The 13,154-nt window shown below is 43.9% G+C and overlaps 2 protein-coding genes across 2 annotated transcripts; both read right to left on the reverse strand.

Moving 5' to 3' along the window:
- Window positions 1-489: 489 nt before the first annotated feature.
- On the reverse strand, window positions 490-3,261 carry c1qbp (complement component 1, q subcomponent binding protein). Its single transcript, XM_034551031.1, has 6 exons — window positions 2,851-3,261; window positions 1,979-2,129; window positions 1,782-1,893; window positions 1,564-1,659; window positions 1,323-1,448; window positions 490-1,212 (listed from the first exon to the last, which is right to left on the reverse strand). Exons 1-6 carry the CDS (start codon window positions 3,101-3,103, stop codon window positions 1,063-1,065), a joined length of 888 nt encoding a protein of 295 aa, XP_034406922.1. The 5' UTR covers window positions 3,104-3,261; the 3' UTR covers window positions 490-1,062.
- A 729-nt stretch (window positions 3,262-3,990) lies between these two features.
- Window positions 3,991-12,134, reverse strand: dhx33 (DEAH (Asp-Glu-Ala-His) box polypeptide 33). Its single transcript, XM_034550730.1, has 12 exons — window positions 11,724-12,134; window positions 11,254-11,414; window positions 10,912-11,139; window positions 10,566-10,736; window positions 8,428-8,613; window positions 8,045-8,156; window positions 7,024-7,183; window positions 6,841-6,929; window positions 6,615-6,742; window positions 6,309-6,512; window positions 6,115-6,201; window positions 3,991-5,703 (listed from the first exon to the last, which is right to left on the reverse strand). Exons 1-12 carry the CDS (start codon window positions 11,932-11,934, stop codon window positions 5,395-5,397), a joined length of 2,046 nt encoding a protein of 681 aa, XP_034406621.1. The 5' UTR covers window positions 11,935-12,134; the 3' UTR covers window positions 3,991-5,394.
- Between the last annotated feature and the right edge of the window lie 1,020 nt (window positions 12,135-13,154).

Raw genomic sequence — 13,154 nt, forward strand, 5'->3', positions numbered from 1 at the left:
TTGGATGTGAAATGCCACCGTTTTATCCCATTAGATATTTGTGTTAAATGTCGTCATGATTTGCTTACGAATTCTTGAGTTACGGACAAATAAATATTGTTTAGCGAGGTCACCTTGACCATTGACCTCCAGAATCTACTCGGAGAAGACGTCTTGTTCCAGTCAAATTTGAAGAAATAACCTCCACGTGATACGCAGCATTGGACACGGCCGTCAGCAGAAGCACGACACGTTAACGGGAAGAGACTTGTTGAGAAGTCAGCATCCTGCTGCTGTGGTCAATCACATGGTTTGAATGGCACTTTTACATATTCGATTGAGTCTGGAGATGTGCTGATTTCATTCTGGCCTGAACACCAGAAGGCATAACGGTTTTAATTGTGCTTATGGAGGATTTATGTGTGTTAGTACTTTGCCGTGTTCCACTAAATGTAACTTGGCCCCCTTTCGGCATTTCCAATTGTCTAATTGCAAGAAGAAAATCATCCGTTATTATCAAACTGTTTTATTGGACACTGTTCTCACATTCTTTGAAGACATCCTAATGAATGCCATTCATAATTATACTTCACATTTTATGGTCAGAGTCAAAACAGTCAAAGTGAACTCCCTTACAAGCCAGTGAGAGGCAAGAAGACTCAAGCTGTAAAACCAGACGCTGTTTCACACTAATTATGTAATCAGTCTCATTTTCATGGAGTTTTATGTTTTGTTTTGGAGTTCACACACTGACGGAAATATCTCTTTGTTGGCTTTAGGATATTCCCAAATATGGACTCCAGCACGTCAAAGGGCTCCAGTTAATACGGGAACAAAGATGGTTTCTGCACAGTCATGACCTTTGTATATTTAATTTAAAACTCTCATTTAACTTACAGAAAAATAACATCACATTTAAATAAGGAGAACACGATCGCAGCCAAATGTGACAACTGCTGGCAACATGCCACAGACACGAAAGCAAGTGATCATCAGTCTCTTGCAACACTACTGGAGTCTCATACCTCCGACTACGCCGGGACGCGTATGGAAGAAAAAGTGAATTCCAGCATCTATCTAGCATTAGTTACACTTGACAAAGCCTTGGAGGTCTTCCAGGAACTTGATGTACGCTTGGTGCTCGGCGGCAGTGCTCAGCTCCATCAGCTCATCAGCGAAGGTGTTGTCGATCCCCCGGTCGGCCAGGAAGTCCATCAGGTGGTCGTACAGGGCCTGAAAAAACAGCAGCGATGAGAAGGTATCCCAGTGAACACGGCTGTCATCAGCTTCATTAGCGGCCGCCGCGTGTATTATTAATCTCCGTTTCCGGCCTCAAATCTCACCCAGTCCAGCGAGTCTGTGCTGAGCGTGTAGCTGGTCTCCTTCCAGTCGGTCTCGCCTTCGGGCTGGAAGCTGACCTCCCGAATGGCGAAGATGTCGCTCTCCTCCTCTCCTTCACCGTGACTCATCTGCAAAGATGCAAATCCAGAATTTTCGATGCAAACTCAAAACTGTCAGACTGAAACGGTCAGAGACATGCTGCCGTCAATATCATATGGCCTGGCATGGCGCCTGTGCTCTTACCTCGTCTTCAGGGAAGTGGCAGTCAAACACAAGGGAATGTTTTGCAGCCTGTTTTGTTACTTCGACAACAAAGTTGGGCGTCGAGACAATATCTTCCTGTTAAGAAACGATAATCTTTGTAACGTTCACAATCATTTTGCGTGTCTAAACACAACTATACAGTCATGACTGCTTAAATCTCAGATACATTTTCAACCAACAGGTCTGTTATAACTCACCTCTTCTTCTGCTGCTGCTGCCGACTTCGGCTGTCCTTGATCTGCCGCCGCCTCCTCCTCCTCCTCAAAGTTCGGAGGGATACTGTTGTTGACATTGAATGTGACAGTGATTCTGTAAAAAGAAAGAGGACAGCAGCTCATTAGCGTGCCCACCAGGTCACCAAGGATTCGATAGTCACAGACTGCGCCAGCCTCACTTTTCTCCAGCAACATTCCTCGTGAGTTTGGCCTCCGTGCCGTTCATCTCCAGCTCCCATCCTCCAGACATCTTAGGGAGGGTTGTGCTTTTCTGGATCTTTGCCTCCTCTTTGATTTCATCAGACAGGAAAGCGCCAAATGCTTTGTCACCTGTTGAAGAAAGAAAGAAAACGGTATAACAGGTTATATAATTATGACTAAATTAGTGGAGGAAAATCCAATCTTTCAGAGTTTCACTTGCTTAAGGCAATCTTCCCTCTCACAATGCAACATGTTCCCATTAGGAGCCCTCTGACAACTTTAATGCACAGCTTTTCCTCCTGATATTAGATTAGTCTCTATCAAACCGTAAATGCAATGCTACTATGCTTTACTAAAAATAAAAATGTAATCCTAACATATAAACAGAAGATGCACAAGTTGATACTTGACTGATTATCTGCTATATTAAATCATTTTACTATGTAATTGCAATTACTAATAATATACTTGCATTTAAAAAGATGCCTTTATACCTCAACATGAATCCGCACCAGGCTGTTTCACATGCCAACATATACTACAATAAGATAGGACTTCTTGTAACACACTTACTCTTTTTACATATTCTGGTGAGGATAGCTGAACAGTGCTTCAAGGTGAAGTTTACAGTGAAGTTACACTGAGTCGTAGAGGAGACCACTGAATTCAATTTTGACAGGCTAGTGTTGCGTTCAAGTGTCTTTGGAAATGAGAACACTCAGGTAACTGAGCGACTTCAGTCTTCTCTGCCGCTATACCGTGTTTCTCTCACGCCGTGGAGGTTAATATATTGCCCGATACGAAGCACGCGCACATTAGCTCGCTTTTCTAATTGACTATTGCGCGTTACCTTCCGTGTGCAGTGCTCCACATCCACACGACACCAAGGGATTCAACGCCTTTGAACTGAACAGTTTGGGCCGGTAGTCCGACGAGGCTCCTTTGCTATTCAGCATCCAAAGAGACCGGGTGAAGGGCCGAGTTGTTGCCGAGCTCGGAGAGCACAGTGTCGGGCAGCTGAGTGGCATCGCTCGGGCTGTGGACGTCGAGGCTGAAGAAATGCGAACAGCGGCTCCCACCACACGGACTACGGACTTCAGCATGACTGTAACGAAACGTGAAGGTGTGTAACGACGGAATACAACAAGTTGACACAGCACACAGCAGCCGGCTAGCTCCTCGTCTCTGCTTCTGGAAGCTCACAGGACACACGTGTGGAAGGACACATTGACCTTTCTTAACTATGACCTCTGAACCGGAAGTAATACCTAGAAGGCAAAAGGAATAAAACACAATTATTCTCTGTGTCTAAATACAATCTTAAATACGACCACAGCCGGCCTTATCTAATATAATAACTAAACTATATATATATATATATATATATATATATATATATATATATATATATATATAGTTATGTATGGTACGTAACAAACTACCCTACAGTGCCCCTTGTGGCTTTATAAAGACGTGCTTTATGTCGCCCTATTATAGGAGACATAAAACACGTCTCTGCAGCTGTCCATCAAAGACGAGAGGACAGATGAATATATGTTGAACAGTGTGGACATGACATCCTGGAGGAAAGGTTGCATCAGTCTAAATAAGTATGTGTTCAGGGTAATGCGTGTATCAGTTGCATCATTTAGACACGACGGCCTGCTGCCAGAAGGTGGCGCTGTTTTCCAACAACTAAACGAGGATGACACCACTTCAATAAAAGTGAAATGCTCCCTTTGACGTTAGATCATAGTACCACATTGTAATGAGTAAAGTTTAACTCCATTCTATTTTGCAGAATTTATAAATGTATAAAAAATAAATAAAGCTTTTATAAAAACATCCAAAACATTAATTTCCAATGTTTTCATGTCTGATATTGTACAGAAGCCCTTTAATAGAAGCTCACATATATATACCCCCCCCCCCCCCCACCCCACTACTCCCTTGTGCCTCTGAATCTTCACTCTCTCATGTAGACTTGTTCTGTGGGACAGTGGTTTGATTTTTATTAGAAATTATAACAATGGTGGTTAGGTTATGTAAGACTTCAGAATAAATACACTCATAAACGTATCAAATGCGAACATTACAAACTCTATAGCATGCAGATCTTAAATGGTCTACTTTTCCTTTGTGATTGAAAGAAAAAAAAACAATCTTAAAAACAAAATGGGCCAACCTCTTTGTAACATGGTCTGATGGGTCTCTAGCCCGAGATGCATTTGGTATTTTGAACAGTTAGAAATAGCAATTTATTCAGGTTACAGTTAAACATTGTACAGTCCTGAGTCCAGTGTAAACAAAACGAGGAGCATCCATCCTAATCCTAAACATGACGTAAGGGATCAGATCGTTAACTATAGTCCCCATGCGTTATGCATACATATATTGTCAGCGTGCGCCTGTGTCGGGGCTGAGGTACATACAACATCCGTAGAACCTGGAGAACGAGGCATGCTACTTCTCTTCATGTGCATGTATTTGGGGAACCGGTGGTACAATCGTAAAAATAAATGAAAAGGCATGCACAAGCTGACGAGACGAGTGCTGCATGTAGTCATTATAAAAGTGAAGTCACTGTGACGTGGGACAAAACCCCCTGTTCTAACTCACACTTTGGCACTTTTTATATATTTTCTTGTATTTACATAACCTCAGAGGTTAAGACACATATACTGTCTTTGCATATATAAAATCCTTTAAGACCACTTTGTATAAACCCCAAACTACATGGGGGGGAAAGCTTAAGATAAGACTGCTTTACTTGAGCTTCTGAGAAGCTAACATTGAAGTTAATTCCTCATATTCATTCAAAATTAAACTGAACAGAACCACACTAATTTCTGAATCTTGTTTGTGTAGGTGGCTTAACAACTAAATACAATATGTCATGAGATGAACATACACAGAGTGGCATTCTATCAAGTCTGATTATACCTTTTATGAATAAATGAATAGATAAATCATCTCAGCCCAAGACTAAGCTCAAGTGAGGTTATCCGTGCGGTTTAAACTCGTGCAAATGTTGAAAGAATCGATGTGTGACATCTTTTTTTCTTCTTTTCAGTTGGCCGGATCAAATACTGCCAAGCGGAGAAAACACAGGATATAAAATCTGAATTAGTCTTGCAGGAAGTCAAAGTTGTGAGGCCTCGATATGCAGATCTCTGCTGCAGTGTCGCGTTCCAAAAGCTCGTCAGCTGGGAGGTAGTGAGATTCAGAGAAGTTAACTACGCAGAAAAGTGTTTCCGATTTGCACTTGTATTAAAATCTAAAAGTGTCCCCATCCAATTTCATCATTGAGCAGGGAATACATTTCACAGTTTTATCGCCACTGGGGGATTTGAGGAAGGGAAGGGGGTTCACTCCAGTCGCGTCTCTCCATTGGTTAGCTCTTGGAGGGGTGGAGCTTGCGGCCAAAGTACTCCGGAGCTGCATCCATCAGCCAATCGGCGTCCACCAAGCACAGGTCCCGCATGTAGCAGCGGGACGTGTGCAGCAGCTCATTGAAGACCACGTAGGCCGGCTTGGCCTGGAACAGGACGGAGGACGGGTGGATGGCCACGGGCTGGTGGGTGTCCAGGGCCAGGTAGCTGCCATCGGGTTGCAGCTCGGCGGCGTTGACGAACAGCCCATGGGCAAGGCAGCGGCGGACGCTCCCCGTGTCCGCCCCGCACGACTGAAGCTTCATGTTGAGCTGGCGGGTCAACGGGCAGAACGGGACGCGTTAGCTCACAATAAGGATTCACTGGAGTATAAATACGGAATATTTTACACAGTATGCATACTGTGTAAAATATAAAATATAGATAGAGGGCACAAACCACCAGCTGTGCTTTGTGCCCTCTCTTCTCTCCAGTTGACACGCACATATTTAACTATTAATAATATTTGACCAAATGGTTGAGACAGTGGAAAGAAGAGGGTTTTGCTGAGTCTAATGCTTCTACTTGTTTCTGGGGAGTTGGAATCCACCTGTTTTAGTAAACAAATAATAGGATGCTGTTTCACTCATCTTTACCAAGGTGATGGGATTACGATATGATTTTCAGGTGATATTTCCCAGCCCTACATCCTCAGTATTCAAGGTATTTTTTAAGATGTGTACCTTAAGGCAGATATCTCTGAGTTGAGCCTGGACGTCTTTCACCAGACCCATGTTCCTGCTGTTGACAAAGTTCTCCCGGCACCACTCCTGTAAAAGCAGACGTAGCTCAGCAACATAATGTCTTTCTAGACGTTGGCTTCGTCTCTCACACCCACTCACACATTCACCACATCCCCTCGTCCAGCTCTACTTACCTTATTGCCGTTGACTTTCTTGAACGCCCTGTAAATGTTGAGCAGCGTCACGTGGTCTCCTTCGCTGGAGGCGAACTTCTTGCGCGCGGCGAGCACCTCCTCCCGCCGGGCAGGAGGGTTGAACAGCACGGTGTCCACCGACAGCAGAGACACGATGCTCAAAATCTCGTCAGCGCAAGAGAAGTCGGGGGACAGCAGGATGGTCTGCAAGACGGGGCAAACGAGGCAGGGCGACGTCACACCATGATATTATTTGAGTGGAGCAGGCGCAGAGTGTGGCGCGCTTTTTTGTTTGTTTGTTTGTACCTTGGCATATCTGGGCTCCAGAGGGAAGCTTGCCATCTTCTTTCCCAGAGCGGTGAGGAAAGCCTGCCCCTCCTTCCTCTCTACGGCCCCCAGCAGCTCCAAATGCTCCACAGCCGAGCGCATGGCCTCTGGGATAAACACAGCGGGGGTCACTACGACGCACCGACCCTGCTGGACGGCGGCCAGAATGCACGGCTAATATGTTTCGTGATCGACAGCGTCTTACCTGGCGAGGGCTTGGACATGAAATCAAAATTCGTCACGTCTGGAACCCCCAGAGCCATGAGCTGTAGCATCACGCTGGCTAGGTTACACCTGCACACACACACACACACAAGAGCAGTGGTTCAATCACGCTGACCTAAATGCATCAACATTATCTGCATGGAGACAAAGACGTCCTACGCACCTCTGGATCTCGGGCACGGTCATGGGGATGAGGTTGTCGAACTCCGGCTCGGTGTAGAGGCGATAGCAGGAGCCGGAGTCCTCCCGGCCGGCCCGGCCAGCCCGCTGCCACGCCTGGGCTTTGGAGACCCGCTGCACGGCCAGCACCTCCAGCCCGCTGTCTGAGGGCAGCACACGGACAGCTACGTCAGAGCCAAATAACTCAACGACTAATACACAATACCCCAAAGTATGTAAAGTACAGAAGTAATATCAGCAAAAAGTACAGGCCCACATGACAGATATGATTATACATGACATCGTGAGTGTTAATACAACAACGTGCAAGCGGCATTTTACTGTTTGAACTACTTTATAATCAGTCAGGTAGTTTAGTCCTATGGGTTGATCAAAAAAAGAATCTTACATTATTTTATTTATTTTTCTCATCTAATTTGAATTTAAACTAACGGTCTAACGCATAGACAGCTGAATCATCAACTAGACATGTTTTATTATTTTTTATAAAGAGGTAACGGGGTGGGAAGTCCTGTTAATCGTTAGCAATGCATTTCATTTAGGAAGCTTATTGTGTGTTTTCTATGTAAACATCTTTATCAGGACAGTAAACAGTCAGCATGTCTGATTAATGTAGTGGAGAATATTTTTTTATAAGTGTAGTGGATTAGAAGTCCGTGTTGTTGTTGTTAACGTTCCGATGTTTTCTATGAGCAATCACAGTAATAATGTTAACAAATAAATCTAAATTAAATTTTTTTTAAAAAGGAAAGAAAACCCTGAGTCCTCTTTGTCTGAGACCGACCTTGAGTACTACAACTACACAGGTAGAAATTAAGATTTAATGGAAAAATTGAAAAACAAGTCTAAAATTGTACAGCACTGGAGTAGACATCCTTAGTTACATCCCACTGACTGCTGTGGGCCTACCTGTGATTAAAAAAAATGAGGTGGCTTCTCATAAAAAGGCACTATTCATGATTCAATAGTTAATACTGATATGAGAGAAGACTGAATCATCTGACCAGGGTTGAAGCGCTTGGCCTTCACCATCCCCGTGTCTATGACAAACTTGATCCCAGAGATTGTGACGGACGTCTCGGCAATGTTGGTGGAGAGGATGACCTTCCTACATCCCTGGAAATAGTAGAAAGGACAACATTCTGGGCAACATACACATTTAATATCGAATGAAGTCTACGATACACATAGCAAGACTCCAAGTGGCACTTTAAAAAAAGAAGGAGCGCTGAAACAAAGACAGACAAGCGTCAGCACATCTGAGATTTGCTCGGATATTCTCTTTGAGCACAAAGTGTGCCATCCATCCATCATCCACCCCCGCCCCCCCAAAAACAAGTCCCTGTGTCCACACCATTCGGCCTCTCCTGCGCTCGCTGTTGTTTACCTTGGGAGCCGGCTGGAAGACCCGGAGCTGCTGTGCCGGGGGCAGCGATGCGTACAGAGGGATAACTAGCATGGGGCCGCAGCCGTCCGGCAGATGCTTGGAGATGTCCCGGCACGTCCTCGCCAGAGCCTCGATCTCCTCCTGACCCGTCATGAAGACTAAGATATCATGGGATGGAGGGGCCTCCTGCGTGCAAACAAAAAGGCTGCGTTCGGTTCCAGTGTCACGAACAATCACCACAGAATATGAGCACGGTCTCTTTACTCGCAGGTTTTTGTTGCTTTTTTTTTTTTTTTTTTTTTAATCGTGGGAAAGGAAAGAGACTTTATTGTTTGGGCTTTGATTTGAAAAGTGGAAACACTGCTGATCACACATGAATTACTGAATACGAAAACCTTTCACCCAGTCCAACTATTTATACAAATTATTGAAGACAACTAGGTATCGATAAAATTCGATGATTAAAAGAGTTGGCAATGAATTTCATCATCGATTCTTTGTGTCGCACAATTATTACGCCACTCAATAAGTCTCGGAGATGTTTGAGTAGAAAAAAAAATTAGCGAGTTGAGCAGAGCAGAGCAAAAAAAGATGGAGGAAAGAGCATCGGAGTGACCCGTAACGTTGTTCTGAAACACATGGCGGAGGCAGAGAATCAGTAAGGCCCAAGTCCTCCAAGGTGTGGGAGCATTACACACTAAATAATTCGAAAAGGTCTGTTAATTGCAAGATATGCAAAAGCGACACGTCGTGTCACGGGAGCACACAGTGATGATTCAGCACCTAAAACGTAAACATGTTGAGTCCTTGATGACGAGGAAGGGAGTTCAACAGCAGGGTAAGAAGTCACTACAGAATCCTACTTGTGTTCCGTTTGAAGTGAGGGACCTAAGGACCCTAAGGGACCTAAGGAACCTAAGGAACCTAACGTCCCTCCAGAAGCTCTTCTGGTGCTGCTGTTTACTCGTTATCCAGCTGGACCAGTTAGCGTTAGCTCGTTAATAACAGTCAGGGGTGGTGTAGTTTGCAAGACAAAAGATAAGTTTTTATTTACTCGCCTTTTTTGGCCCATTCATTTTTCAATCTGTTGGCATGTCTGTGCTTTGTCACATATCGGTTATTGTTGACAAATATATGTGTGTGTGTTACTAGTGTGCGTGTGTGTGTGTGTGTGTGTGTGTGCGTAAAGAACAAGTTCTGACGTTCCAACAAATCCTGTTAAGTTTTCTGATTTGTATTTTTCGTTATTTTAGCTCAGGTCCCTTTAAACAAAAATATACATCTTTTTGTGCACTTTATTTTAATAAATATATTTGGCAGATGTAAAGCATATGTGTATATTTTTTTGTGTTAGTCCGTTTTTGTAAAAAATAAAATATATATTATTACTTTAACAGCTCAGGGATGTAACCCGTTTGTGCACTTACTGAAGATTTTTTTTTTTTCAGTTCTGTTTTTGACTAAAGGGTTGGAAATTAATCTTGTTGTTTTTTTTTTTTATCCGATTCATCGAAAAAATAAATCGACAGATTAATCGATTATTAAAATAAGCCCTAAATAAAACCCAGATGCATAGTGTGTGATGCAGATACAGTCGCTCTGAACTGCAGACAGTTGCTCCGCCTGCTTCAGCCAGATTGTAGGATCGCCGCCTGACGCCACACGTGATTGGCTGCAAAAAAAGCCATGAAGCAAAGTGACGGAGCTAAATGCTGCAAAATGACAGATACTCGTCCTCACGAACAAGGGACGCGGCTAGCAGCGCGTTATAATATCGCATCACCTTTCTTGAGGTGGATCTATGTTGAAGAAAATAAATAAATAAGTTGCAACATTTAATCAAGTTCTGTAGGAAAGCATCAGCTACATATGCATGGAGATAATATTGAAAATAAAGACCTGTGTACTCTTGTCTGTCTATGCTACCAGAGCCAGTCAGCGCACTGAGGAAGTGCAACGCAAACACTCCTAACTTAAATATATATAGACTCGCGCCAGGCATTAACTTTTTGTGGTGTTTTCTGAAGCAGAAAGAAATATTACTGTTGTAAAAAATATATTTAAAAAGCAAAACAAATTGTGGAGATCGGCTGGGCTGACATTAGATTCCCGGCCTGAATTGTTTTGCCGGCTCTGACCTGATGGATCTGGAAGATGGAGACGAGCGCAGCCTGCAGGTAGTCGGACTGGGGGTGCTTGGTGTAGTAGATCTGAATGGGATGCTGCCTGCCCTCCAGGTACAGCACAGGTGACTTATTGAAGTACTCGGAGAACAAATCCACATCCATGGTGGCCGACATCACTATGATCTGTGCGGGTTACACAAGACAGAGAAGTTTGGGTGGACAGAAGATGCTTTAACAAACCAACACAGATCTATGGACATGAATAAAGAGGAGAGCCTCCATCATCTCATGAGCACATGCAGTGTTAGGGATTAGCCCGGTGTAAAGAATATCTTATTGAAGCCAGGACAACCCCTACCTTCAGGGGAATCTTGTTCAGCTCTCTGCGCCTGCGCTGAGCCGTCTTAACCACGCCGAACAGCACGTCGGTGTGCACGGTGCGCTCGTGAGCCTCGTCCAGGACAACCACGGTGTAGCGCAGCAGCAAGGGGTCGCCGATGGCCTCGCGCAGGAGCATGCCGTCCGTCATGAACTTCAGCTTCGTCTCGGAGGAGGTGACGTCCTCGAAGCGCACCGAGTAGCCGACCTGCAGAGAAGTTTGGTTCAGGGTTAGTGTAAGTCTGTTCGTGACCTCACAGATGGAGCTCTAGGTGACAGGGGATGTAAACAAGCATGTGGGAGACCCGTCCTCTGGGCCTACCAGCTTGCCGAGCTGAGTCCTCTTCTCCTCCGCCACCCTCCCTGCCAGTGAGATCGCAGCCACCCTGCGGGGCTGAGTGATGGCGACGATGCCCTGTCGGCCGATGCCGGCCTCATACAGATACTGGGGGATCTGAGTGGTCTTCCCAGAGCCGGTCTCCCCTGAGAGAGGATAGGGGTCACGGTTACACAGAGATCAGGTGCTACACTAGACAACCTGTAGAGGCGAAGGGGACATTTTGGGAGCACGATGTCCACCTAGATGGGATACAACTCACTCATTTAGTTGATACAATAACTCGTAGAACATTTATAGACATAGGGCTAGCTGATGAATCAGGAAAACAAGGTTGGTCGAACTTTACTGATTCAAACAATGTCGCCAAGCAGACGATACAGTTCCGGTTTAGAGTGCATCATCCCTTTAATTGAGTCGCACAAACAGCCTCTAACGTCGCAGCAGCGGCTCACCGATGAGGATCGCATTGTGGAGCTGTCTCAGCTGGTTCAGGAGCTGCGGCTTCGCCTGGTAGATCGGAAGCTGTTTCCTCTGGACGTCTATCGGAATGGTGGCATTCCCCTTTCTAGGCAGCAGCATTCCAGGTTTATTCCTGTCCAGACGGAAAAAAACAGACCCCGGCTTGAATTTTTTAGCCGGAGGAGGGTCGGGGTCGTAGGGCATGGTCTAGAAAAAGTGACCCTCGGAGCGAAACCTTTGCGGTTCTTTCTTGAGATTTGTGTGACGTTAAAAATAAACGCGAAGTTGTTCCACGTGCCCACTGACAGACCAGCAAAGCGCCACTGCGGATGTTTTGCTATCTTTGCTTAAAAAAAAGGAAAAAAAAAAATCCGTCCCCACGTGGTAAGATTTCGGCGCAGATGTTTGACGTCATAAGGGTTTTTGGGACTCTGTGACCCGAGTACGGACTGGCAGGTACATTCACAAGTTTATTGGTTTGCTATGGTGCATACTGTTCAAATAACACCCTTTTAATTGTAATGTTTTCAATATACTTAGGATCTGAAATATTGAAAAGAAGATTTAAAATGCCCGAATGACTAAATCAAATAAGGTAATCAAATAAAAAAGTAAAAAGAAATGTATTTATTTGAATGTGTACTGTGTCACAAATAAATGAAAAACATTCTTTAAAATTAAAATTATTTGGCTTTGTGTCATTATCAACTGTTAATTTGCATGCCGCGATAAAATCATATCATAACACTGACAACAAATTGAAAAGGTGCAACGACGTGGGACGTGAAAGCTCCGAGGTACAAAGCACCCTCCAATACACCATGAGCCTATTTTTATTAACATAATTTGATCCTTTCCCTGTAAAGTCTAGAGAAACCTTATGATAATTAAATAATTTCATTATTTTATCACATTTATCTGTCCAGAGATTTACTGTACTTTAGTTCCATTTGTGATTGAAGTCTGTAGGGATTCAATTCAATTAATTTGTACAGCCCAAAATCACAAATTTGCCTCCGAGGGCTTTACAATCTGTACACATACAACATCCTCTGTACAATATATGGCATGTGTACATAATTAACAACATAATAGAGTTACACCACATTCAATGATTATGTAAATATAAATGATTCATATAATGAGAGCAGTAAGCAGAATAATGATGACAAATCCAGACTACTAATAATAACAGCAGTAGATGTAGTAGAATAATAATGATAATAAAAGCAGTTATGGTGTCAGTAATAGTAATGTGCCTAATAATAATAATAATAATAATAATGACAGTATTGTGGCTGGAGGGACGACAAGGGTCCAGATATAACCACGATTCATGGGAACCTGTGAGGCGAGAAAGCACAAAGACGCTGGGGAAGAAGCAAATCATGCAATCCTTTTCATTTGTTTGTGGTTCATCGTTA

The sequence above is a fragment of the Cyclopterus lumpus genome, chromosome 14, assembly GCF_009769545.1.
Source record: "Cyclopterus lumpus isolate fCycLum1 chromosome 14, fCycLum1.pri, whole genome shotgun sequence".
NCBI lineage: Eukaryota > Metazoa > Chordata > Actinopteri > Perciformes > Cyclopteridae > Cyclopterus > Cyclopterus lumpus.